Source organism: Dufourea novaeangliae, unplaced genomic scaffold (genome assembly GCF_001272555.1).
Source record: "Dufourea novaeangliae isolate 0120121106 unplaced genomic scaffold, ASM127255v1 scaffold101, whole genome shotgun sequence".
Lineage (NCBI taxonomy): Eukaryota > Metazoa > Arthropoda > Insecta > Hymenoptera > Halictidae > Dufourea > Dufourea novaeangliae.
Window position 1 is genome coordinate 1,529,756 of NW_015373989.1, and position 27,882 is coordinate 1,557,637.

At 40.6% G+C, this 27,882-nt stretch overlaps 1 protein-coding gene across 1 annotated transcript; it reads right to left on the reverse strand.

Moving 5' to 3' along the window:
• Positions 1–1,594: 1,594 nt before the first annotated feature.
• LOC107187645 (probable Na(+)/H(+) antiporter nhx-9) lies at positions 1,595–27,882 on the reverse strand. Its single transcript, XM_015575788.1, has 17 exons — positions 27,414–27,882; positions 26,101–26,364; positions 21,996–22,192; positions 20,980–21,236; positions 15,672–15,889; positions 12,931–13,133; positions 9,392–9,481; positions 8,789–8,859; positions 7,949–8,164; positions 6,459–6,594; positions 5,588–5,728; positions 5,050–5,119; positions 4,815–4,919; positions 4,454–4,555; positions 3,522–3,683; positions 2,207–2,362; positions 1,595–1,867 (listed from the first exon to the last, which is right to left on the reverse strand). The coding sequence occupies exons 1-17, from the start codon at positions 27,880–27,882 to the stop codon at positions 1,626–1,628; spliced, it is 3,099 nt and encodes a 1,032-aa protein (XP_015431274.1). The 3' UTR covers positions 1,595–1,625.

Below are 27,882 nucleotides of genomic sequence, written 5' to 3' on the forward strand. Positions count from 1 at the left end.
AGCTAGGATACTTCTAGGAATCTTAAGGCCACGATACCAAGTCTCGTCAGCGATCTTCACAGTCGTGTACACGGCAGAATGCACAGCGGTCGCTGCTCGATGCCCGAGAGAACAGAAATAAAGGAGACATTTGGACCTGTTTTAGGAAATAGGCGAACCAAACTCCTCTGTGATCGATCGATCCAGCACGCGGAAAGCGGAGCGCAACGACGATCGATCGAAAAAGGCTCCCGTGGACGATATCCGTCCATACGTTTCGCGCTCGTGCAGAGGAAGCATCGAAAAATGAACTACGGAAAACCATCCGTTCCTACCCCCTCCCCCCTTCCTCCGTCTGGTTTATCGTGTTTGACCATCAGTCGCTCGTGGAGGAAATGGTATCGGTTAAAAAAATAGCTTTCTTTCTCTCTCTCTCCCGCTCGCTCTCTTTCTCACCTTTGCTTTCTTTCACGTACAACTCGTATCGGATATTCGAAAGGATTCACGCACAGTGGGTTCGAGTATCAAAAGGATCGCGATCGAACATCGACGCAAAATGGCGTCAGTGTTCACATTATCCGCGATCTGTTTCGCTCGAACGACGCGTGTACTCTGTTTACGGTGTCCTATAAAATTACGGGGCCGACGTAACGTAGACACGGGCGGATAAACGAGAACTATATTGTAGAAAATTATTTTTGATTATTCCAATATCTACTTTAATACAGTTTCACTTCGGGTTGGCCAAAAATCTGCTTCGTATATTTACAAAATCTGGACTCTACGTCGGTTTCAACGAAATCATTTCTGGAACGGTTTAATATCTCCAAAGTGATTCTCTATTCACGTGAACGTTTACAATTAGGTGTACTAATGACTATTCCACTATCTTTTTTCTTAATAAGATGACAGTATAGTATACAATTCACAAATCCTCTCGCCCCGTGCGCTTCATCGAAATGGCGTAAGGACAGCTGGAGAACAACAACCAACATTATTCACGATCATTGGAGTAAATATTGACTTCGTGTGAGAATAATGAATTACTCATTAGCGCATCTAACAGATACAAGTACAACGTTTCAATATCGATGCCCATTCGTTTCGAAACTCCGAAACCGTCTGTATTTGGTCGTTCCGTATCTACGTAGCATCGGCCACCGTTTTAAACCCGGAAACAAAAATATTCATCTCCCCGTATAGGAAAACTACCCCTACGTCTTTGGAACAACACTTTTTTTTTCTGCGTGCGAATGAGAAAGCATCGGTGTGGTCAACGAAGATACTTTCCGTCATCGTGGTCCAGGCGGAAGGGGAGGCTGCCGTTAATCCAAAATGGCGGCTGATTCTGCCGCTACTCCAAGATGGCGGCCGATCCTCCCATGTACTAGAACGTCCGTCCTCAGAGGGCAGCACCGATTCGACCCGATCGTGTTCGGCGAGAACTTTTCTCGGGAGAGAATCGCCTCAGGGGGTCGATCAGAGATTGGAGAACACTGTTTCTCTCCATTTCAGACAGGAGCGCTGGGTCGTCGCAGGAGAGACGAGAGCAACGAGCGTCGAGGCGGTCGTCGCCAGGGGCGACGTAATCGGCGCTCGTTCTCCGCGTGGGACGATGATGTCTGCTCCTCGACGATCCCCAAGGGTCAAGCCTTCTCCTCTTCCTCGTCGATGTCCTCCGACGACTCCGAGGAGTCCGTGATCAGGGCGGTCGACAGGCTCGGCACTTGGGCCGAATAGGGGAACGAGGTCATCCGGTACTTGTGCGGTGGATTCCAGCATTCCGGCAGGGAATGGGAACCGTCGTCCGTTACCTTGTCCGACCGTGATCTCTCCATTGAGCCCAGTTCCATCATTGACACCCGCCTCATCGGACCCTTCCTACCATCTGCAAGAATCAAATGTTTCTGCTTATCCGATTCTGTCTTCGGGACATTTTGTTCCAAATATAGTGGACTATATAACTTTGATCAAGCTATGGTAACGTTAATAATGCATTAAATTTGTGGGTGTAGCATATATTAGCAGCATGAACGGACGGTATACGCCCAGATATCAGATGACGCCTTAGAGCTAAAATAACTGTAAAATAGACGTCTTTAAGGCGTCATGTGGTATATGGGCAGTAAATTCTCAATAAGTGCTCGCAAAGAACTTCAGTACATTAAAATAGAATTACTTTCGTTGTGTGTTGTGGAATGTAGAAGAATGAAACAACTGTACTTACCCGAAGCTCTTGAGGGTGAGTCTGTCGGTTCCGTCTCCGTCAACGTGTAGTCGTTATGCTTGTCCAGGGTCTTGTGATCCATACTGTCGGGGGTGCAAACACTGTCGCGTCGGAACAGTCCGATCACCGATTGAACCTTCGGCTGTTCGATTCCACCTTAGATCAGAAGAATCAATTAATACCGCAATTAAAATTAATCTACAGGGTGTTTCAGCAATCTCAACTGTTTATAGAACGCGTAGCCTAAAGATAATTATTTCGTTTAATTACGTGACACCTGTATAACTTCCACATGAAACAATATTTTCAATTATTGTAATACTATCGATTATTATGCTGATCACAGTCGACACAAATGAAATACCCTGTGCATTGCGTCAACGTGCAAAACCAGTGCTCGAAAACGTAAGCATACGTGAAAACAGAAAAAAGTGACTGGTCTCAAAGGCTGAATTCGGACACGTCAAGAAAACCAAATGAATTTTGCGGTGTGATATAGATTGTGTAGCGGCTGATGCGTGTGTAAAAATGTGTGCATGCGAAAGCCATCAGGGGGATTGGGTAACCCAAAGATCGAGGGAAAAGAAACAGATTTTGCCGTGGACATCGATAAAGAAGAAGGACGGGAAAATTCGGAATGACCTGATGCGTAACATTTACATGGTCTCCAACCGGAAGCGGGCGATTATCGTGATCCAAAGATATCCCCCGGCTTCGTACGTTGCCTCGTCTTCACAAATATTCATCCCCTGTAAAGTAGTGTTTTTCACTGTTCACTGCCATCGGACGTATCTAGTCACCGAATGGACAGGTATTTTAAGTATTTCTCAATTTCAGACGTGAAAACGACAGTGACTGTGTAAAACTTATCAATTAATAGCCTTACTTGGCCGCCATCTTTTCTTAGAAAGAATCTGGATTACTGTTTAAATTGAACCTATCTTAAAAAACAGATTTTCAATATAGTAAAGTTTAATCAGAACTATACTGAAAGGATTAATGAATTTTGGTCACGAGTAGTCTTTTTGAAAAATCTTCTCCGTTTGTGTATAAGGGATTACCTGATCCCCATCAAAAGAAGCCTTCGTGATCTTTTCAGAACAATAAGCGTTAAAAAGTAGACTTAATATCACTGGAGTGTACGATTTCTATTCGTGTAAAATTTATAAACAGTGTAGTGTATTAAATGTGTGAAAATTATTCAACTGTGTTTACAGTCAGCCAATGAAATCAGTTTACTACTTTCTACTCTATCTCTGCTACCAATCGTCTCTATGGCATAACGAAAATCTACAGTTTTTTCTGGTAATCTTACCTAAGAATGTAGCCGAAGGGGAACTGTACGCTAAATATTCTTTGTTGGAACACCAGGCAGGGAATTCGTTTTGTTTAACAGGATGACCGGAATCGTAGTCGTCCTCCCTCTTCCATGGTAGCATGGTTTCTGTCGCTGTGGGCGTCGTCACTCTGTAGCTTTCTGAAGTTCAAGCATCGAAATAATTTCCCAATATTAGAATCTTGTTCCTAATTGAATCTTTAAGTGGTAAGCTGGAAATCTTATTATACATATACTTATTCCTACTACTACTTACGATTTTTACGAATTGATACAATATTCGATTGTCTAATATTTAGTATGGTAAAAAGTTTCAGAAAGTTTATTTCGATATTTTTTTTATTTCAAAACTATTAGAATCCTTAACAGGGTAAATAACTTTTTTATGTGTCCCTGTTTCGAGAAATTAATCCATAAAGTTCTATATTTGCATAAACGCATCTGGAGTCTATTTCGTAAATAGTTGTTTTGCATTCACATGTTAGAAAACATCGAAATAAACAAGTATCTCTTGAAGTATCTATTGAATAAAAATAAAACATTCTAAAAATATTCATGGGTTTCCTCACAGAGATTGGCAAATTCATTGCCTAGATAAAAAGTTTCAAATAACGAATAAAAGATAAAAACGTACTTCGCCAATTTTAATTGATAAAAAGTAGAAATTCTAGTTTTTATAATAAAATAATAATATTTCTTTTTGAATGAGTAGATACTTAGACAAAGGTCAGGATGATGATCTTAGTTATTATTGTTTTCCGTTGTGTATTATTCCATTAAAATTGCGCCCAACTTTGGTTCCTCAGACCGCACCTCGTCAGTTAAGGGTTAAAAAACTAAACGCTAAAGATCCATTCTTAACGAAATTACATCAGAAGAAAATGAACATTGGTTAATATTATCGAACTTACCATCACGTCCCAGCTTCATATCAGGGTCCTCCGTATCAATAGTGTCCATCGAGGTAGTGCTAGTGGCGCCATGTTGGTTCTCTGCGTTCGCGTTCGACGAGTCTACGGTAATAATCGAGCGACCAAGCGTTTGTGAGTGAATCGCCAGATAGAAATTAGTTGCCGGAGTCGTTGAAACCGGACTTTAACGAGCCACAGGGGCTAATCATCGAGGAGCCAATTCCTCAAAGGGACCGTTGCCCTGAATCGCCGGAGAAAATTTCGCTCGAAACTTCGCGCCCGTAATGAGCGCATGGAACTTCGGGTTCGAATCAGCTTTGTGGCGAAAACGTAAGAAAAAAGAAAACCGTCGAATCCTTACCGGAAGTGCGAGCCGTAAAAGTTATCGCGGAGTCCCAGTCGTCTTTGCTCGACGGCTTCGAGGTGTCCCCGTTCTCCAGCTCGTACAGCACACCGTTGATGTAATCTGCGACCAATTCAGATTCACGTATTCAAACGGGAACTTCTTTTTCTGGTTAGTTTTCTCGGTTCTTTCTTTCTTTTTTTTTTTGTCTGTCACTTTGAATCGAACGTCGATAGGTCTTTCTATAATTTACCTTGGGTGAACAACTTCGTCGAGCCGTTCTGCTGGAACTCCGGGAAACTCACGTGATTCTGCTTGCCGTCCTTGCGATCGAGAAGAAGGAAGTTTTTAATTGCATGGCGACCAGCCATGGGAATTAAGTCTGACGTGGGAAAAAAATGTGCACCGATGGTATTTTATTTGAACGGAAAACTTTTCTGGATGTCACTTTGAAGTTTCGTGTATTTAATATAAATAATTTAATGGAGATCATCGATTGCTTTTGTGCGAAAGTATGCGACTATTTGACAAATATTCGGAAGTAGTGAAATTTTAAGTAAATTAACCGACAATTGAGATTCTTAAAAATTGGCATAGAGTAGAAAGTACTGTTGAATGTTAATCGTATTTATTTTTGTTAATCAAGAGAAATTGTTTGTATTTAATGCATTTTCCAATTTTTTCATTTGTAAAGCAACGATTGTAACAGAATTTGGCCATAATTTATACCTTGGTGTAAGACAGACTAAATTCCCATCGCTACAAGATTATAACGTCGACCTCGTACTTACTTTGAGCAATTTTTTGCTGCGCTTGTGACGATGCTTGTGCTCGCCCATCATCCGTCGTATGTTCATGTGCATTTTGTAATTGACTTGGGTCGATAGATCGCGATCGTTCACCGCGTGTCGGCTGTAGCTCAGCCGTCGATGCTGGGAGAATTTTATTTCATCACTCAGGAACTTGTTTCCATCCCCCTTTTTCTTTATTTTTATATAGCGGTTCTGAAATAGGTAGCTAAACTTTAGGAGCGTATTGTCCCCTCCCGCGGAGCACTCGTTCACAAATACAACGGCTACGTTATATAATCATTTTTCGTTTCGCTTCCACGAGCTAGCACCCAAAGTTCAGCCACTTACTTGAGAATCACCCTGTAGAAGCGATAATAAAGGGCAAGAGGAACGTTCGGAGCTCCTAGGGTGACTAGGGGTTAGCCGTTCTTTGCGCTCCCCCTCAATCGAGACCTCGAAATCCACCGTAAAATTTTTAACTGTCAATATTCACCTGACTCGTCGTTATTCTCTAATTCCTCAAACTTTAAACATCGATCATCAATCCCAATTCCACCTACACATTTACAGCCGTGAAATCGACAGCTAAAAATTTCCAGCCAGCGTAACTACGGATTCACCAGCCACGAGACAGATGGGCGCTACTCGTGTCGTCCTTTCTTCTTTTTTTTTTCATGAATACGAGAGTATGTCTGTGGTCGAGGGGATTGGAATTTCTCAACGTTAAGATCCCGTCCCCTAGACATTCCGGGCCCCCCCACCCCCTCCCGCCGTCAGCAAAAGTTTTTCAGGGCCGTGAGCGCGCGCGCAAGCATATATGTAAATCGTTGTCGACTAAAGAGGGGGAGGGGGTGGTAGGGCTGCGTCTTACCCTCTTGTAAGGCTTGCAAAGTTCTTCGGCCAATAGGTGGTGGATCCTGGCGTCCGTCAGGTCCTTCTTGGATGGGTTGTACTCCAGCTCTTGGGGATCAATATTCCAGCCCGCTTCGAGCTGGCTGCAACTCGGACTGGAAGGAGAAAGAATGAGACTGCATTTTATGACGAGCCTGCCACTTCGAGATCGATACCAGGTTGCCTCGAGGAGGGCTCGCCTCGTTCAATCGGGAGGATACAATGCAGACTTATCTTCGGGGCCACGGTTTTTCATGTGCAACGCGTGCACAGGAGAACAGGGAGGGTGTGAGTCATTGGTACTTCGCCGCCCCTAAACTACTTTCGGAGCCCGACATTCGACGACCGGGACCGTGATGCTGGGTGAAATTTGCTGGGTGTGATGTGGTTCTGAGATAACGCGGTTAGGAGCTTTTCTTGATGAGATAGGAGGATATTGTTATTGGCCAGTAAAAGGCGAAATGTAACGAAATGGAGGGGTAAACGACAACTAATTAGATGGATCTCTGCTATGTCCGATCTAACGATTCTCTTGACGAAATAAGCAATTTTTTTTAGTATTTTCTGTTCGTGTGTATTGATTAAGAAAGATAGGAATTTATAGGAAATATCATAGTAGGGTCGGGGATCTTGATTGGTTTTAAGAATTCCAGAATTTTTCAGTAAGTTAAATGTGTACAGTACGATATAGGACGTTCTACAGTTAAAGGATCTAACTTTTTGGAAGCAATAGGAGAAAAGATTCTATGAAAGTTGTCCAAATTTGCTTTACTAGAAAGCTGTAATAAAAATATTACAAAATGAAGGTAAAGTGGGATCACTTATAATAATATTGGCACTTAAATGTTCCACACCGATAAATATTTTACTTTTATATATTTCAAACAATAGCTACGACAAAAATGAACGATTTATTATCTGTTATTACTTCCATATTCAAAATTATCTTATAATTTTTTTAATGAAGTGTCTCTGAATCAGTAGTACTGAATGAGTTAGTAATAACGATAGTTCATTTCTGAAGCGTCCTCCTACACCTCTCGTAAAGTTGATTTCTACAGCATTGTGAACCACCTTTAAATCCATCAAATGTTTCAAAGATACTTTTCACTACTTCACAGTTGTCCTACGACTCGCCAAAATCTGTCTAATTAGAAAACATTGAATTAAAAGCGCGGTAGATCCGTTTAAACGATAGCCAAACCGAGCATCCACGACTCGTCTGTCGTTAATTAAAACTTTCTTTATAATTAATATTTTGTTCCCTTTTGACCGTCGTGCGACCTGTTCTCTCGAAGGAGCATTCCCCTGTGGATTTGTTATTGTGAAAATAAGCAGGTCAAGCGTAAAGGAGATCGTAGCTTCTTGTCCGTGCGCGCGGATTGAAACGTAACCGGGCAAGAAGGGAAGGAAACGGAGGGGTAAAGGGGTGGAAAAAAAGGAAGGAAAAAACAAAGAAAGAAATCGTACCTTCCATTGAACTGTCCCGTGTTGCTATAGTTGCGGAATATCGCGGACATGCTCTCCGTCCCGCTGATATTACCGATCGTGGACGCGTTCCTTCTAATATAATCCAGGGCGTCTTTCATCGCGAGCTTCGAGTATGTTTCCAATATTTTCGGCTCGGCCCCGTAGTGATCTCTCACCAGATACGGCCGGATGAATTTGTTATCGAACCGTTTGAACCTGAAAAAAACATGACGATGGGAGGGAATAAAGAGATTTTGCAAATTGTTGTCGAAATCGGAAAATATCGAAAAATGGAAGTGTTATATAGAGATCCTTGAACATTTAGTTTCTGGTGCAATTTGGTTTGGTGCTAATTCTTATCGAACTGTTCAGAATATTTCATATGTGTCTGATTTTAATTTCAAAATGGTATCTGTTTGCCCTTAATTCTAAGCTTTACGCAAAATTATGTCTAATTCTAATACCCATATATGTGTATTATTACAACTTCGAATATTACAAATATCTCCGTTTCACACAACAATAGTTTCCATCAGTATACACACAACATGTTTAACTGCCTACGTTTAGACACAAAATTAGATAAAAATTCCTTCCAATCAGTATTTAACTGGCTCTCAAAGCGATTGTATGCTGATTGCGTAGGCATATTAATAAAAAAGAAGTCGGTGTGCCTAATTACACGGTTATTTGTAGAAGTCGTGTAATTAGCCCTATTCATACTAAGTTAAGTAATTTAACCCTTTGCACTCGGAATTTCTAATTTTCCATACATTCTATCCCTTTGGAGGGGACAGTCGAGTGTAAATGGTTAATAGAATATAGAATGGATCTACGTACTTATCTCGAACATGGTAATTCCCGTGCTTCCCCAAAATGTCCTCGACCCCGGCCATAACGTGATCCATTATCTAAAAACAGAAACGTCATTTCCTCTCACGCCTCGTTTTTTTTTTTTCACTCCCCCCTACCAGGGGGTGTGGATCGTTGGCCGCTTATTATATCCGTTATCTGGCGTGATATATGCTAAAGGGTATCAACCACGAAACGACTTGGTTAATTTACCGGGGCCATTGTTCTTATTTTGACACGTTCATTTGCGCTACCAGGCGCCCCCCTCGGCTTGAAAATCAATGCGATCCTAGGGTGCACACACGGGGTACGGTCAACGATTATTGATTCCCCCGTATCGCGGCCCGGCTATTCTTTTTCAATATTTACATTAACGACACGAGGATACGCCGCGAGCCGTGTCTATAATTTACAACGTCCTCCAACTCATACGCCCCGCCGTATCCGCCCCTTTCCTTTGTCTAGTATTTTTATTAGCCGATCGATCCCCGTTGCGGCACGAGGAAACGTTTAAAAAAAAAAAAAAAAAAAAAAAAAAGTTAAACGTTACGGTGAACGACGGCGTTTGCGAGTCGCGAGGAACTCACGCACCCTCTCGTGAATCCTCTCGTTCATGGTCGGTTTCTTCTTCTCCGCCCTCTTCACGTTCAGGATCTTCACCAGTGGCTTGATCGTGATACCCTGGAAACGGAGAGATTGATAACGGGCACTGGTGACGGACGAATTTCGTTGATAGAGATACTGTTGGATGGTTGTGCAAGCGGTAGAGTAGGGCAGGCATCTTGGGTCAGATTACGCGAATTGGGAGAAGAATCGCTGACCGGGATATTGTCGGTCCGGTACCTGATTAGTTCACTGAGATCATGTTAGATGGTTTCAAGATATGGATTGAATATACTCTAGGTATCTGAGAACATATGAATTCTGTCTATGGAGTGTTATGAATATTCATGTACTCGTGACGGTGGATAGATGATTGAGTACCTAGAAGAATTAAAACTAACCTGGATTCTGTTAGGTACCTGTTTAATTCACTGACTTTGTATCAGATTATTTAAAGATATGAATATGAACAAAGGTATTTTAGGTATTTGAAACGTTATACCTAAATTCTGTCTGTGAATAGTTATGAATATTCAAGTACTCGTGACGGTGGATAGATGATCGAGTACCTAGAAGAATGAAAACTAACCTGCATTCTCAGTTAGGTACCTGTTTAATTCACCTACTTCGTATCACATTATTTAAAGATATTAGTATGAACAAAGGTATTCTAGGTATCTGAGAAAATATAAATTCTATTTGTGAATAGTTATGAATATTCAAGTATTCGTGAAATTGGCTAGATGCTTCAGTACCTAGAAGAATTAAAGCGATCCTGGAACTCAGGATATCGAAGTTCGTTAAATTTCCATATGTAGGAACGTGGAAGTGTCAAAATACTCGAGAAAATGAAACTAACCGTATATTCTTGAGTACCAGAATCGATGAAGGTGAATGTAAACAGTACTAGAGACACACAAGTGAACCCACGTATGTCATTGTTCTTATTATAGCCAGAACTTCAGCAGCTCGAACAGAATCTGCCTGTCGAAGTTGCCCTTCTCTGCATAGATTATGCAGGATTGAGCGTCTATCGCGAACCGTTCGTCGGTGGCTCGAATGCCACGATATCGAGTTTCCGATCGACTGGCCGACAAAGTCGACGGTGTTTTTAGAACTAATGGAACCACGGACTCGGGTCCCGCTCCATTCGCAAACAGGACGCGCCTTCCGGATGAAAGAGGGTGTTTTTCCTCATTCCCTCACCACCCTCTCTTTCTCTCTCTCTCTCGCTAGGCCTTTAACCTTTTGCAATTTAATTGCGTTCGTATTTGATTCGCTCTTATTTTAGATCGTTTTAAATCCCCCCGTGGAGAACGGTTCGAGCAGGAATCGAAGGGAGTCATTATGCAGAGAAGTTACAACAACGGGAAAGTAGTATTGCCTTCAAGCCTTGGATAACGCGTGGACGTCTATTTCCACGAGCGTTGTTGTATACGATGGTACGTGCATGTAAAATAGGAAAAGAATCCTTCGCGCTGGTTATATCCACGCTAATATTACAGGGGAATATATTTCCGACCACTAGACCGTGCACAGGGATTGTCGTAAAAGCCTACGCGCGGCGGGATAGGGGGTGGATGGGCTCGAGTTTATCCGTGGTTGTCTATGATGGCAAAATGACGGAGGCGAATAATAAAAGTTGTTTTTATACCCTGGGATACCATGCAGCGATACAAATTGTGATAACGGGCCACGGTGTATTCTTCCCATGGGTGGGCGGCTCTTTGCAAAATGTTGTTTCTTGCCTCGGCTGCCAGCTCGAAGCTAATCGAACGGCCTTACGGCATCGTGTGTCGGGATAGATTGCATTGGGGAGCTGAAGTAAATTTTTAGGTAGTATATTCCAGTTGAAGAAAATAGTTATTTTCGTTGGGAATCTAAGATTTTTAAGATGGGACAGTAATTCACATTTAGTTAACATTCGAATGTTCGGAAAGTACGAAGACTTGAAGCTTGTTATCTTACAAACTTGAAATTAAAATTTAGGAATTTGATAATTTGAAAATGTGAAGATATAGGGACTTGAAAACTTGAGAATTTAAGAATTTGAAAATGTGAAAATTTAGGGATTTGAAAATGTGAAAATTTGAAAACTTAAAAATTTAGGGATTTAAAAATTCTGAAACCTGAAGATTTTGAAGGCTTGAAAATTCTAAATGCCAGTCTTGAACATCATAATGGAATCGCAAGGGCCATTTCTTGGGAATGATCGTCGATCAGACACGAAAATTTGATAACAGTAAATTCGACCGGTGTTACTGAATGGTTCCCGGGTCTAAATCAACATCTCTGGAAGTTTGCTTCTCCGTAACCCCAGCGCCGCCGGGAGACCCGAGTGCCACACTTCGAGGGATGTTGATTTAGAGAAAAGGGATTTTCCTACTATTATAGTAGCCCTCTTTAAATCGAACAACCTTTATCGTTATTCTTCCCTGTGCCTATAACCGAGTCTCGGATATTTTCTGGCTGTTACCTCGGGCACATCTGTTATTCTACCAAACACATTTAGTTCGGTAATATCCATCGTACACTTGAGATATTTTAATTCAATCATTATAATTTCTAAGAGAAACATTTGCAATTCTCAGGAAACGCAATAAAAATGTTTTACAAAGGGAAATTCCGCCCCTCAATGTATTCAGAGATACCTGGAATATTCAGTGCCTTCCTGAACTATCCAAACAATACAAATTTTCATCTGTCGTTCCATTTTATATAAACAAGGAAGTCAACTTGTCTTAACCCTTTAACGACAAAACCCTCAAATTGTTATTTCAAAATTATGAGAGATATATATGTTGTACCTTGTAATTTTTAAGTCGAAACTATCGATATTTAAAACCAACCTATTTTTTAAATTTCTTTTTATTTATTTTCAACCCTTTAACGTCTAAAGACTTCTTCTGGGAAAATAATTATTTTTCGCGATTAGTTTACTCAAAAATGGTCCCAAAACGTGCACTTTGTCTGTATTTTCACAACAAAACCCCTGGAGATATGATTTTCTAAATGTGACGTATATATCACACTGGGTGTTAAAGAGTTAAAGAGTTGAGTGGAAACTTCCTTCAGAAACGAAACAGAAATATAGAAAGAAAGAAATTAATATTAATAGTGAGTACTAATCTATTATTATTATCATAGTATTCAAGCAATAGTGCAGTATAATCCTATTTCAACAGACAGATCTGAAACAATCGCCACGCAAACCACAAAATCTCCAAAATACGTAAAAGACTCTGGTTTTCATCGCAAAAATCGTCGATCAAAAATCGAAGCTATCCGACCTTAAATAGCCCGCTGTTCTGCCGTTCGTAAATTGAAAGTAAAGCGTGACGAAGGGTTAAGGGGGTCGTACCTTTAACCCTGGTGTTCCTTTGATAGAGGCCATTGCTTGCAGCTGGCAGCATGGGAAACGCGACACCGGCTGTTTGCTAAGATAATGCTACAATATTTGCTCGCGACGGTCTTCCTCCTCTGCCCCACTAGCAGTTGTCTCTATTTTAAGTGAAAATTTCGGTTACCTGGATGAACACGGTGAAGTAAATGACGGCTATGGTGGTGGTGACGAACATCGGCTGCAGGGGCACGTGTCTCGGGTCGATCAGCAGAACCAATGCGAACGCGACAGCGCCACGTAGACCGCCGTAGGACATCACGAACTTCTCCACCTTGTCCAGTTTGTGCAGTCGGAATTGGTTCGCCACAGCTGTCAGCACGATCACACCTGGAAAATCCCCGTTTCGATTTTTCGTGAATGTCAGAATCTTCCAGGAGAAGGGGGAGGATTTTTGAGGGTCGCTGTCGGACATTTTAGCGGTGTGTCAGTGGAATCGGGAAGCCGTAAGCTAGTGACAGTAAGCCGTGATGCGAACTGATGGTCGCGGAAGAAGGGACGAATCCTTTTAAGAGTCTTTTGAGATTTTGTCACTTAAGGGACATCTAAACGCCTTGGATGAAGGAAAGGGGATCTTCTTTGGTGGAAATGACGCGTGTTGATGGCAGCCTATTTCGTGTTCGAGTAAATGGTGTAAAATAATCACAGTCGATTCTGGTATCAAGAGCAACATTCTGAAGTAGATACGCAGCATTAAGTTTCTTTAGTCCCCTAATGTGTTGTATCTATCGAGCACGTCTATGTGTGTTAGAGACATTATCTTTCCGTTGTCACACTGGGTCAAATTGAACTAGAATTTGAAGTAAAATATCTTTAGGCATCATTGTAAATAGCACTACTGGCGCGATGTAGTAATAATTTCAGATATTCTAAAGAAACTTCTTTCAGAATTTTGTATCTTTTTCAAGAATTTTTTTAAACATGACGAAAATTTGAATGTGAATTTTCATCATGAATATGTAATCTACAATGTTCAAAGTTTGTCGCAGAATTTTTTGTGATTTAGTTTAACAAATAGTCTTTAACTAACAGCTGATTGAATACTGGCTTGGGTAAAATTGCTCCAGTGTGACAACTACGTTTGACAATGGAGGGTTAAGTAGTGAAACACGAGATGTAAGTATTAATCATGTATTCATTTATGTGCTCCGAACCACGTCCCTGCCAGTATATTTCTTATAAAAAAAAGTATCGAAAAAGGATCTTCAGAATCGTATCACACGAATGAAATTCAAAGTCTCGGATCCGTTTTGGCAAGATCCGAGCCGGCCAACTAGTAAAAATAAGTTTTTACGTCGATTCGAAGATATTCCATGCATTACATTCCCACGATCGAATAAAAAGTCGAGTTCAAGCTGAAATTCCGGTCCAAATAATCTCCACACTCGACTCCGTTGGGTCCCCTCGTTCCACGGATTCAAAGCAGAGAAGTTCGCCGAAAATCGACTAAAAATGCATAAAACATGTCATCCTCCGATCGCCGTGCCAAAAATTGTCCCACGGGCTATCATCGGCTGGTTCTTCGCCTGTTAGCTAAAGACCGAGTGGGAACCGTAAGAAGCGATATTCTTGGCAGAATCGCGTAACCTCGGTAAGTGACACACGATAAGCGGTGATTGGTTTAGCTTAAGTCTCTTATCCCGGTGATACTATTAGCAAGTCGGACTCATCTGAATCGGCGCGGTTGGTATTACGCACTCCACCAGAACGATCGTATCGATCCAAGCGAGACGATTAGGGTGTTTCGAGCACATTGAGATTGTTGTGCTCCGATCACGGTCGACCTTTAGCCAGAGTATCAAATGGTATCGAATCTATGTAAAACCTTTCTCCCAAATTAATTTAAAAGAATCTTGCCTTCCTCAAAATTATATGTTAAATAATATTATTTACGAGGAAATTTTGAAGAATCGAAATATCTGTACTCTAAATGCATAGAATGTTCTTAACCCTTAGACTGCCAACCATTCGGAATCAGAACGCATGTTATGTACGATCTTACGATGACCTTTGTTAAGCCTGAATGGTAAGGTGGGTTTAAGGTACTTGGTAAGGTGAGGTCGGATCCGATCCATGCTCTTTTTTGCTGTTTTCAGACGGGTAAAAAAAATTATTATCTGGATCTTGTACTTTTGTTGAACTTGTAAACGTTTATTAAGTAATAGAAAATATTTTAAAACGAGAATAATATAAAAATAATAAAAAATAGAATAGGTATAGCACAAGAGGAAGTATAACTTCGGACTTTCAAATAATAATTTTAAAATATTCAATTGTTTGCCTAAATTTTATATAATATAACAACTGTATTTATGACAGAAGAAGCGTACAGCAAATATGAAGCAACGCCAGATTCAAGAATGGTCATTTGCGAATTTCTTGTTACAACGAACGAAGAAAGTCTAAAGGCACTGTTCGCTGTCAAAGGGTTAAAATTGAAGACAAACAAGATAGTACGAAGTAAAATATATCCGTTGAACATTAAAAAGAAATATCCAATCAAGTATATACCGTTGTTAAAGAAACTATAGAAGCTATAAGCGTCCACGATTTTCAATATGGCCGCCTTCTTCCCTCGCGCTAGTTGAGTCCACTTCCAAAAGTGGACAACACGTACCTAACAACGTATCTTATTCCACTCCGAAGACGCGAACGTAAACACTGACGCGTTAGACAACTTCTTCAACAAGAATACCATGAAACTATATTTTCCAATAAGACTATACTCGATTACCACCGTCGAAGCTTAATCGTCTAAAAACTCTGCGAAAGATGGTCGACCAAGGGGTGTAAAACAGGTCCTCGCGGTTTATTATAGAATTTTTACGAGTTCTCGGTAACTTATAGATCGTTTCTTCTGGTACTCACCGACGATCCGGTAGATCGAGCAGAACACGATGGTCGTGACGACGAACCACGTGTTCCAGTTGTGGGTGTTGTTCACGGTCGCCACCCCGAGGAACATGAATATGATGGTCTCCGATCCGCTCGACAGCATTTTCATCGTGTACTTGACGGTCGTGTGGGACTTGTGCGATATATTCGCCTCCACGTAGTTCTTCATGGTAATGCCGCAGAAGGTGATCCTGCGGATAAAGAGGTCACGGATAACAGAGGGGTGGGGGAGTAGGGAGAAGAAGGGAGTACGCGTGGCCGAGAGCACGGGAAACTCGAGTTATCGATCGTTCGCGCAGCCCGTTTCCTAAACGCCCGTCGAAATTAATTCGGACATACGATCCTGGGACGGCGGCGCTTACGAAATCGATGTTCGGCCGTGTTACGGGGACGATCGGGGAGACGCGGTTTTGCGGTTATGACACGAACATTCCCGTCGAGGTATTCTCGAAGGGGTGGCCGCGCAAAAATTTCTTACGTGAGCTCCTCATTAGCCGAACCGATCTACTCTGTGAAAGGACACGTCTGGGAAATTGATGGTGCTATAAATATGCCTTTTGTAACATGGTGATTGTTAGAATAGTAGTAAAAATGTCTGGGGGGGTTGACACCCCCTTTTGTCTCGAAATAGAAACTGTTTGGAGGGAAATTCATCGCTGAAGTTAGAGTCGCTAGTTCCTTTTGAGGATTTTCTGTGCTGATAGTGAAAGGGTTATGAAGGTTTTTAGTAGGTGTACTAATATGTAATCTACAGTGACTCTTAGATGAATGCGACACGAACTACGGCGTTAATTTCACCACTGAGGGGTGGGGCCCCTCTGGAACCAATCAAGACAGAGTAAGCAGAAGCTAAGCAGAAGCTCGGCTTTGTGAAAAAAACAAATTTTGTAAGGGGCTGAAAACCTTTCATTACTGTACTATTTTTTAAAATTGTGAGGCGGCACGTTTTAAAGTAAAAGTATGTTCTCGATCTTGAATAGTATAGATCCTTGACTTTTATAGAAACAAATACCGATTTCGTCAAGAAACGGTGGATTATTTATTGATTTTTGTAGTCCAGGTTTGAAAAGTATCGAATGTATTCAGATAAAGATAGGTTATAATAATAGATAAAGAAACTTTTTGACGATAATAGGTAAGGAAAGCACATTTGTGGCAAAATGATCCTAATAGTCCTTTTAGGTGCAGAGAAGTTCCAGTTCTTCAAGTGTGATATAATAATTACATTGTAGTTTGGATGTTGCTTAGAGTGTGATTCTTTTTAATAAAGCCTGTTGCTTATGGCGCACTAAGGAGGATGTATTTTATACGACTATCCTCTCAACAATTAGATATATTAAAATGAATTACTACGTATGTTTTCTGAGTTCTACAGAATTACTCCTTAAGGGACTCCTTAATGCACAGTAAATGGAAGAACACTGTGCGAGAGAGAACTCGAAACTTCCAGGCCATCTTAAACAGCACGTATGAACTCGAAGTTTCCATTTCGTAGTAAGTCTAAACCTCGTTCCACTAATTATACTACAATAAGAGACTAAAACAATAAAATGATAAAATAATTCTATGTATTTTCGAACAATCTTGTACGCTTTACAAGTTGAATCATATATAGTGCAACCATATTTGAAGAGAATCAATATACAGTATGTCACATAAGGGTTGTACTGCTGGTATCTAAACAAATATTAAGTAGATCGGGGCAAGACTGTGATAATTTAAACATATGTATATAGTTTTCCCTACTACACTTTTGATTAAATTTTCATATTATCAATAGCGTTATCGGGAAATTTTTATTACCCAGAGATACGTTTTTTCTCTAACTGAAATTATTATTGGCTCATTACTGACAATATTGGGTCTGTAAGGTACGAAGGTATATCCATCTCAAACACAGAAAATTGGGGCGAAAAAAATATTCTAATCGCAAATAGAGATATTTTTCTGAAAATATCATCAGAACGCTCTTGTGTGACAAACCGTAAACTATAGAAAAATATAAGATTTTCTATTACTTTTTTAAGTCCAACTGTAAGTAACAAAGCCTTTTTTTTATTATTATATCATTAAAAAAATACTGTATCGCGAATATAGACGTTGTCGATCGGTTGCCACTGCCGATAGTTCTCCCCCCTCACCGTCTTTTACGCTTGGGAACGCGACTTTCATTTCTACCGCATGAAACTTCTTCGACACGTGAGAGACGCGAAATATTGGAAACTCCCGTGTTGCATTGTCCATTACTACTTCGTTGTTGTCGAAGAAACGATGAATTATGCATAAGGGGCAGACTGGCGTCGGCTCCTCTGATCGAGGAACTTAACGCGCGCGAAAATTTTCTTCGACAACTATTACGGCTCGAAGGTGAGTTGATGAAAATATGAGATGCCCGGAAGTTCGAGCGGTATAAATTTACGAGCCACCCAGGAAACTTTGTGGGACCGAAGCTGGGTGGCGCGGTAACTTTCTCGGGGGGAATAAATTTTGAGAAATCTAGGGCGGGCTCATAATAAGACGTCCGAGGAAATCAGAGAGTAACGATGGGGAAGGTCAGCACTTAAGAAGCCGAGAGCTTCTTGCATTAATAAAATCGAAATTGAAATTTCTGAGATTAGTGTGCGGTCTCGAAATTGAGAAAGATGAGTATATTACCATCGTGATGATCCAAAATATTGTAACAGTTGGAAGGAAGTGCAAATGATGAATGTGGAAATGGAAGCTGGTATAATTTAGGTTTAATTATTTTCGACGATAAAATTTCATAACTTTCCATGGGCTGAACTAGGGGGCAGGGGGGGCACTTGCCCCCTGGACGGAAAAAGTGGCTTTTGCCCCACCCTACAAGAACAAAATTGGATTTCGTCATTTTTAATTGTTTAAACGTGAAAATTTCAATTTTTATAATAAAATAATACTTCTTATCTACAAGAACAAAATTGGATTTCGTCATTTTTAATCGTTTAAACGTGAAAATTTCAATTTTTATAATAAAATAATACTTCTTTATGAATCTCATTGACTGTTTAAAGCTCAGAACGACACCCTTAGATACTGCTGCTTTTCACTGTTTTTTATTCGAATAAAATTCTGCCCAATTCTGTCTAAAGGTGAATGATAATCCATATCAGTTATACAATTGTCCACCCTGTATATTCTTATCTAGATACGGACAATATTCATCAAGCTTTATGGAAATCAGGGAGCTCTTTTCCTACTCCTGCCAGTTAGAACCTCTTCGCGGTGGTAGTTTTCGTCATTCATTTATTTCAGCGTGACACCCGCGTATTTTACAGTCGTCCGTTGTTCTCTTCATAAAAAACCTCTCGATTGTCGATTCTACATGGCCCTCGCGTAGAGTTCTCAACTGGTTCCCCAGTAAACAACAATCGACCAGGCAACACGGGTGTCTGTGTCGCGGGAGTCCGCGGCACTGACGCGCGAGCCTGGCTCGAAATCCTTTTGTTTGCCAGTCAAATAGAGCGCTAGCGGCATTCTGTTTAACCGTATATATATGTATATATATATCTACATATATATACATAGAGAGAGAAAGATAAAAATCGACTATGGTCCCGTGCAAGAACGACCGATTACGGGGTAAGCATATTTGAACAGTTATTACAGAGGGCGTACTTCTGCGCCGTGATCGATCATCGTCGGGGCTGGACTCTTCGCCTGGGAAACGTGTAAATAATAGACTTAACGAGAATCGCAGAGGGGTGGGAAAGTGATCGGTAAGGTTTTAAAGGATTTACGGCGTGGCTTTCAATTATATCGATAAAGGTGAAAGCCAGCGTTCGACCGTCTTGACTAATCGTCGGCCAATTAATAATCACGAAGAGTTCGGAAAAAGGCGGGAAAAAGGAAGAAATAAAAAAAGGGTACCAGGGGGAGGGAATCTTCGTTAAACTTTCGCTCCCTGGCCGCGCGTCCGCGATTCAATATTAAAAAGTGCTCGCGAACTTTGTTTATAATTGACGGAAGTAAAGGGCAATTAACGAGTTTCAGAGGCTGATTAAAAGCATCGTCGATCGGCTGCTAGGTTGCTCAGCTATTGTTCAAGAACATGCACGGACTACGACGAATATATACAGCGACAAGTCGCGTGAGAACCGGCCCGGGCTGGTCGTTTTTCAAATTTATTGCGACACATAATTTGGGGGTGTCAAGAAATGCTGGCCTGCACGTTTAATATAACTTCCAGGGCGATGGCGGACACGTGCGTGGCGGTTTGGCTTTATTGGTGCAAATGAGGGAATATGTAATGTCTGAGATTATAACGTTACCCCGTGTATGGGGTGATCGAAGAGATTATTCAATAATATTCTTGAAAATATATAAGAAGTTTTAACAAATTAACGTATGTCCACAAGATTGACCCTTTCAGGGTACTACTGAATAAATGGCGTCACATTAACCCTGCTACGGTTATCGGGTCTACACCGACTTAATCACGTTCAGGTTTTCTGAACGCTGTTAGGACTTTCGATGTTTGTCGATTTAATTGTAATTTCGTCTCTTCAGAAATATTTTTGCATTCGCGAAACGTACAAGGAAATCGTTATTGATCCCTTTCTTCGTCGTTATTTCGAATGTATAGCTGGACTATATATTCGAATTAATTTGAATATTAACTAGATTATTTTAAGACATTAATGTCATATCATGTGATAATGAAATGATTTTGCCACAGTAATCGATTGAATTGTCTCGAACACTTTAACTTTCATCGGGATAGAATAGAGAAGAGCCACAGAGGCTCTCAGTACAGAATAGCTGAAATGAATAATTCTAAGATATTTTACTTCATAATTCAGTTTATTATATTCTTTTAATTCAGTTTGTCTGTTTAGTAAAATAGTAATAATAAATTTTTAAATATTTATTACACGTATTATTATTTGTATATATTACTATACTTTTCATTGTGAAATAATAAAAGAGCCTCAGAAGCTCTTCTATCCAAATGAAGGTTAAGAAAATATCTCTGACACTGAGAACCCAGAATTGCGTGCAGAAAATTAAAGTAAAACTCTGAAAACTACAGGATAAATCGTCATAAAACAGTTTAGATCAGTTTAGCTTCTAGAGAGCTCAATTAACATCAGTATTATCCACAATATCTTTCATGTAGACATACCAAATAGATGGAACATTTCTCATATTATTTCCGTCTGTTTCCAACGATTCTATAACAGTCGAAGGTTACCACAGGCGAATCAATATGGCGTCTGGACGGGACGAAAGGTCGAGAGGTTTTATGGTTCTTTCTACTCACGCCAGAATGCTCGACATGTGAAAGATCTCAGCGTTCAGGTAGGCCAGGTACGCCATTACGAATATAAAGATTGGCTCGATCACCCGAACCTGGTGGGTGAACCTGGTAACGAAACCAGTAGCGAAGCCCCATATCACGCCGATTATGGTACCGCCGATGGCCACCACGAAGAACGACGCCAGGCCCGACAGTAAGTCCGTGTAAAGGATTCGCGATGGTCCCATCTCGCTGTACGCCTCGAACATGTGGTACAGCACCTGTACGGATCATTAAAAATTGACGACTCACTTGGTTAATCGAGCGACTTGAACGCAACTTACGGAGATTCGCGAGCCATGATCGTAAGACGAAGAACAGCGTGGACCAAGGACGCTTTATTTATTATTAGATCGTGGATATATGCGCAAGTTCCGATTTTTATAGAAGTTGTCGTGTTATTGGTGACAGAACAGAGAAGAAACTTTACAAGAATGAATCGAAAGGATAGAAGTTTTGGGGAATCGAATTTGCATCGGATATTCATCGCGGACACACGTGCTGCTGAAAGCAACATCGCAGCTGTCTGTCTGCGCGTCACTTACTGTTTCTACTTGTTGAAAGAAGTAGTGCATACGCGTGTCTGACAAATTCTGTGCGTCGTTTTGTCTTGAGAGCGATTTACTACACGCTTGAAAATGATCATGTAAAATGTTTTTATGAAAGATTTCTATTCTGTATTATATAACTTATTTTATAGTACGAGTATGGAGAATATTATTATGTTAGAGACAAAACGAAAATTCATTAAGCTATATTTGAGTGTTTCTGTAAGTCTTCGATTCTTAAAATACATTTGTACTTTGAAGATTCGTGTTTTATCCATAATTCTGTAGAAATAGGTGATAATCTAATCTCAAATAATCTGTAACTATTCTACGCTTCTGTCTATATCCAGGCAAAGTGTTACGTCCGGTACAGAATTAAATGTTCGAGGTACAATAATATTGATTTCGATACGGTGGGGAGGGAATACTCACGACGGTGACGGCATCGTTCAGGAGGCTCTCCCCGAAAACCACGATGTACAAGATCTCGTTCACGTGGATCTCCTCGAAAACGGCTAACACGGCGACAGGATCGACAGCGCTGATCAACGCGGAGAAGAGGTACATGTCGAGGAGCGGTGTTTCGAAGCCGAACAGACCGCTTTTGCCTAGCACCCATAGCGATGAGCCTATACACAATTCAAAATAATAGAAAAATCTACAGTAATTAATTTCAACTATTTTGTTAAAAAAAATTAGAATTGAACTATGGACCGAAGAGATCAAGGAATTAATCGAAATAACCCAACGGAACCGTAGAATTGAATTTCAGATGTGTCTGTTGACAATGATCTCAAAGAATTCATTGGCCCCCTAAAAAATTATTTTCCATATTGTTTTATTTTCTTTCTACATAGATATATCATTCAAGAGGTCCATTAAAATTTTCTACATTTCATCTTTCCATCCTCATCGCTGTTATCGTATGATAGCGGTTGCAAAAACTGGTTTCCATTCGAAGAAACCAAAGAATTTGTTAATCTTTGATTAGATATGTGCGATATATTCATGCAGAAACTGTCGAAAGGGAATTTCTTTTATCGTCGATTAGATAATGCATATTTCTACGAAAGGTATATCAACATTGGAGACAGAAATCCACGAGGTGACTAATTAGCAAACGGACATAACGCCACGATTTCAATAGACGGATAATGACAACGTTACATAAACGTCGATCATGAGTTTAACATTGCACAACCACGCGCCGACAATTTGTTTCGTCGAAACCGATAAAATCGAGAGCAAGCATTTTCCACGCTGACGGCGATACCTGCTCGAAACAATGTAAATACGAAGTGTCCGATATTCATCGGCGATATTCATTATTTGTTATACCGGCCGATGAAAGGATATCATCAGCGTAAAAGTGCTCGACACTCTTTTGAACTTTATCGAAACGTTCGGCCGATGAAATGCATAAATCGACGGAATTTTTGTTCACTGACAGAATACACCGAGGAGAAATTAAAAGTATCGGAAAATCATCGTCGAGTTTTTCCCAATTTGTCCGAAAAATTATTACCCAACGAACGTTTCGCAATTTCGGCCGACTTTTTTTTAAAATCGTTTCCGCGTCGAGGAGAAATTTTCCACGATGATCGTTCATCGTTAATAATAAACGGAGTCTGGTTCCTTGAAATTTGTCGTGCGTCATTAATTATCACGGACACGGCTGGTCCTCGACGTATGGAGGAAAACTTAGTTTCGCAACGATGACGACTACGCAGTTTCACAAACAGAAAACGCGTGGGCAGTTCGACGACCGACACGATTTTCCTCTCTCTATCTGGATCAATTTAGAGAAATTCACGTTGGTGCTTCTTTATTTGGATGATTATAAAATAGGTGGTCGAACCTTTCATGTACAGGGGTGGCAAAAATAACGGTTATTTTCGCTTGTTTCACGAGAGAAATAACGTAACTACCCATTGCGCAATCTCGAGAAGTGCATGTCGTCCAGTATTTTCCGATTGTTGGAGGAACGTAACCGTCGCTACTGCAGCTCGGTTGTGTGTGTATTTTTAAACCCCTCGATCGTAAATTCTTGGCTTGAGAACCGTGCAACCGTTGATCGGTGAATTGACAGCGGGATGGTAGTCGCGGATATCATGTTTTCCCTAAGTAAATCTGTGCTCGATGGTTCGGTGGAAGGTTATATTTTGTGCGTAAATGTTACCCTAACAATAGAAAATCGAATAATGCTACATTCATTCGTCGATTCCATAATTTCGATTTTGAACGATCTTTACTTGCGTATTCCAATATTGGGTAGTTAGAAAGGATGTAATACGAGGATCAGTATTCCCGAGAGCGTACAATTCTCGAGATATTAATATTGGATCCTCTGTATCGTATCGGTTCGGTGGGATGAAATAAGTCTGACATGAAAGAAACGTTTCTTAGTTATTTGAATACGCAAGCTTCATTCATTGGAGAATATTCTAATTGATATGGATTCTGTGCTAGAAAATAGTCACAGGTTTAAGTGAATCGACACTCGTTGCATTGTTCAATGAACTATTGCGTTACTATTCTGTGAATTAAAGCGTGTTTGAATTAAATCGAATTAGGGAAATCTATTTACATATCGCTAGATTAGAAGGTATGTAAGCTGTTGGTGTTAACTTAATTTACAAGCTTCTGTAATAAAAAATATAAATAAAAATCAAACATTGGTCTCGGGTCGAATTGACCCGAACAGTGGACGAGGGCTAAAACATTAAAATCAGTCTTCTTTATTAATCACTTGCGTTGGAGTGACGTGTTAACCACAATGAATGCCAGCTGTCCCAAACGTGGACATGACGTGTATAATACGTCGTCCGTTCTTGTTGACTAAAAATAGTCTTGTATGGTTTTTCAATTGTTCTATAGTGATTCTATAGTAATTGGCGAGCACACTGGAACGTTTAAAATATCCGATCGCGTAGGGCACGTAAATACGTAACAAGTTCGCAGTTCTTATAAAATTCTATCAATTTTCTATATATTGAATTATAAAGCAGTTATGGTACAAAATAAGAATAAAGTAAATTAATTAGTATACGGTAGTATTTTGATGATAGTGATAGTGAAACTAGCAGATATTATTCGACCACATTCAAGAAGAAGAATAGCAACGGGGGACATTTTTCTCGATACATTCCACTCGCAAAAACCAAATAAAGACCTTAAAGAAGATGCAAAGTATGTACAAAAAAAAACATTTACGAAATGAAACTATCTGGAAATCAAAGAGTTTTACTGTAATTTACTTATCAATTAATATTAATTTCATCATTATGTCTACAAATTTTATAGAAATTATTTCAAGTATCAGCTCAATGAGAAATTGATTTGAACGAATTTGTCACACGCGGGTTCGACAAATAACTGCCAACGCAAGTGGTTACTACAGAATTCCAAACAAAAGAATTTCAAACTAACAAAGAAGTAATTTCTATCGCTGGAAGATAAGATCTTTAATCGGGGATGAAACTGTGTTCCCATTTAACTCCAACTAGAATTTCAACAACAGTTCCCGAATACTTCGTGCATTAATTCGAATTCAACTTCGTGCCGCTCGCCGGGAATCGGGCGAACCGTCCGAGAGCATAAAAAGAGTTAACAAACTGGGATTCGACTTCAACTTCGATATCACCGTCCGCGCATTTGTCCCACTGTGGTGGAGCAGAAATAAAAAGGCAGACTATAAAAGAAAAGTGCGCAAACGACAGAAAAACGGGCTGGTTATGTTGTTCCGTTGGGACGAAACGAATTAAAAAGTGGAATAAAAAACTATTGGACTTATTGAAATGTTAGGAGGATATTTCCAGATCCTTAAATCCTTATTTCAAAATTATGAGACTGATGTACACTACCGGCAAAAAGTATGGGACCAGGTCTGATAATTAAAGAAAGAGGGGAATACTTATCGTACAAAGATTTGGTAAAAGAAATGTGCTGAAACTGATTAAAAATAATTTGTATACGTACTGATTCCGTACGTTTTTTTTTATATCATAACAAAATAATGTATTAGTGTTCCATCAATCATGAACTCTGATCCCATACTTTTGGCCGGTTGTGTACATATTATATCTTGTTATTTTATATTAAAGTCGAAAATATTGATATTGAACAGACCCATTTTTTAATTATTTTCTTTTATTATTTATTCTTGGAGAGAACACTTGAATTTCTCAACTGAAAACGCGGAGATCTACTTCACATCAGTGAAACTACGGATCCTTGTTGACGAAAGTTAGCTATGAATCGACAACAGAATTTAACGCAGATTTACAATAAGTGTTAAAGATCCACAAATATGATCAAATGAATCACTCATTACCGATAAGCGATATTGAATCAGACAGCAGTGAATAATTTCACGAAATTTGTCAAATTTCAGTAGCTAATTTTATTTTCCATAAATAAATTCACATATCTCGATATTTACGTTTGAATGTCGATTTTTCTCCCAAATTCTATCATTCAGCCGCCACAGTGAGTCGTTGCAATGACACAGGTGTTTTTTTTTATCGGTTCCACCTACCTATCGACAGTGTGTTAAATATGGTACCGACGACCGCGAAGAGTAGTATCGTTCCCAGATGATCGAAGAACAACCGATTCGGCATGAAATAACCGGCGTCTAGGATGATGGGCGGCAGCATGTAAAGGAAGAACGTGTCCGGCGTAAGGGGCGACACGTGGACGCTGCTCGCCTGGAACAGTAAGACACCAACGACGACGCCGACAACAATCAGCAAACAGGACTCCGGAAAGATCTTGCTGAGCTTCGGCGTCATGTGGAAGCCTGCACGTAGAATCGTAACTTAACGGTAACAACTTCGAGCCGTTCTCGATCTGGACATTCAGGGGCTGGCGATCAGGGGATAAATCTTCCCTTTTCCTTACCACTCGAGGGTAAGTGTGTTATCCGGTGGTAGCTTTTGGCGCTGGGAGCAGTTAGTTTATGGACTTTATGAAATTATAGAAACTTCAATTATCATTTCTGGAAAATTGTTGTAAGCGTGGAATGAAAATTTTTTAATTGAGACGCTGAAATTTTGTGGAAAGTATGAGTAAGATAATTTGAATATAGGTATGAAAGTTGGATTATTTGATATGGAGGTATGAAAACTGTTTTGTGTTGGTGATTAACTTGACGAGGGAGAATTGGTGTTTCTTTTTGTACGAGGAAATGATTAAATGTGATAAGCAGTCACCAGCTACTGAATGTCTCCTGACCGAAAAGGTCCTCGTAATTTGGAACATACGAAACGCCTGGAAGCGTGTGAGTATTCACGAGAGACTGTTTCGTTATTTATTCTCTTTGTAAAGAACCGTGCCTCGTTACTGTATATTCGGGAAAGCGTGTTGCTGCGATCGCATCGGAATCGATTACAGCCGGTCAAGGTCACCACCTAAGTGTCCATCTAATATTCCAGTCACACGTACTTGTCACACAATACTACGATCCAAAACGACGAAGCATTAAATGAAACAAATGTCCAAGTTCATGAATTCATGGAATCGAACCGAATTCTGAAAATAATGGAACGACTATACGTACAGCAAAGGGGGATACCAAACAGCGAACGTTCCAATCAGCCAAGTCAGCTAACACAACATTACAGATCAATGAACACGCCAAGCAAAACAGACCTCGATTCCCGATACAAAGCTGACTAGGTGAAGCGACGTCGAACAGTTCACAGAATCCGACCGTATCGCATCCGATACAACGCAACAACGATCAAGTTAACCACATAGTAGATAGCTACCAACGAAACCAGCAACGAGGCCGGTTGATCGAGGTCGCTCGACTCATAATCCCTTCAAGTTCCACGAGCATAACCGTACCTATTTTCGCGATACTCGCGAAGAAGATCCATATCCCGATCACAAAAGGCGTCTCGACACGATGGAACTCCACGGACATGATCTTGTACTCCCGTTCACCGCGATGCGCGACATCGCCACTCTGGCCGACCACTTGGGAGGACAAATGCGATTCCACAGGACCGCCGTCGCCGTTACCAGCCGAGAGACTACGGAAGGAGACGTCATCCGGCAAAGAACCGTCTATCGGACCCATCGGGCCGAAGCTCTTCCCCGGATACGGCTCCCGTAGATCCCTCGGGAACTCCTGGTCGTCGACGATCGGTCCGTGGCCCGCGTAGTCGTTCACAGGGACCCGTTTCTCCGGCTGCAGATTATCGGGAACAGCTTCGTAGTACCTGGTCAGACCAGCCTGGCCTTGGCCAGGCCAGCAGGCGACCAGGATGATCAAAGGGAGCACGATCATCGGGCAAACTGGACGGGGACCCAT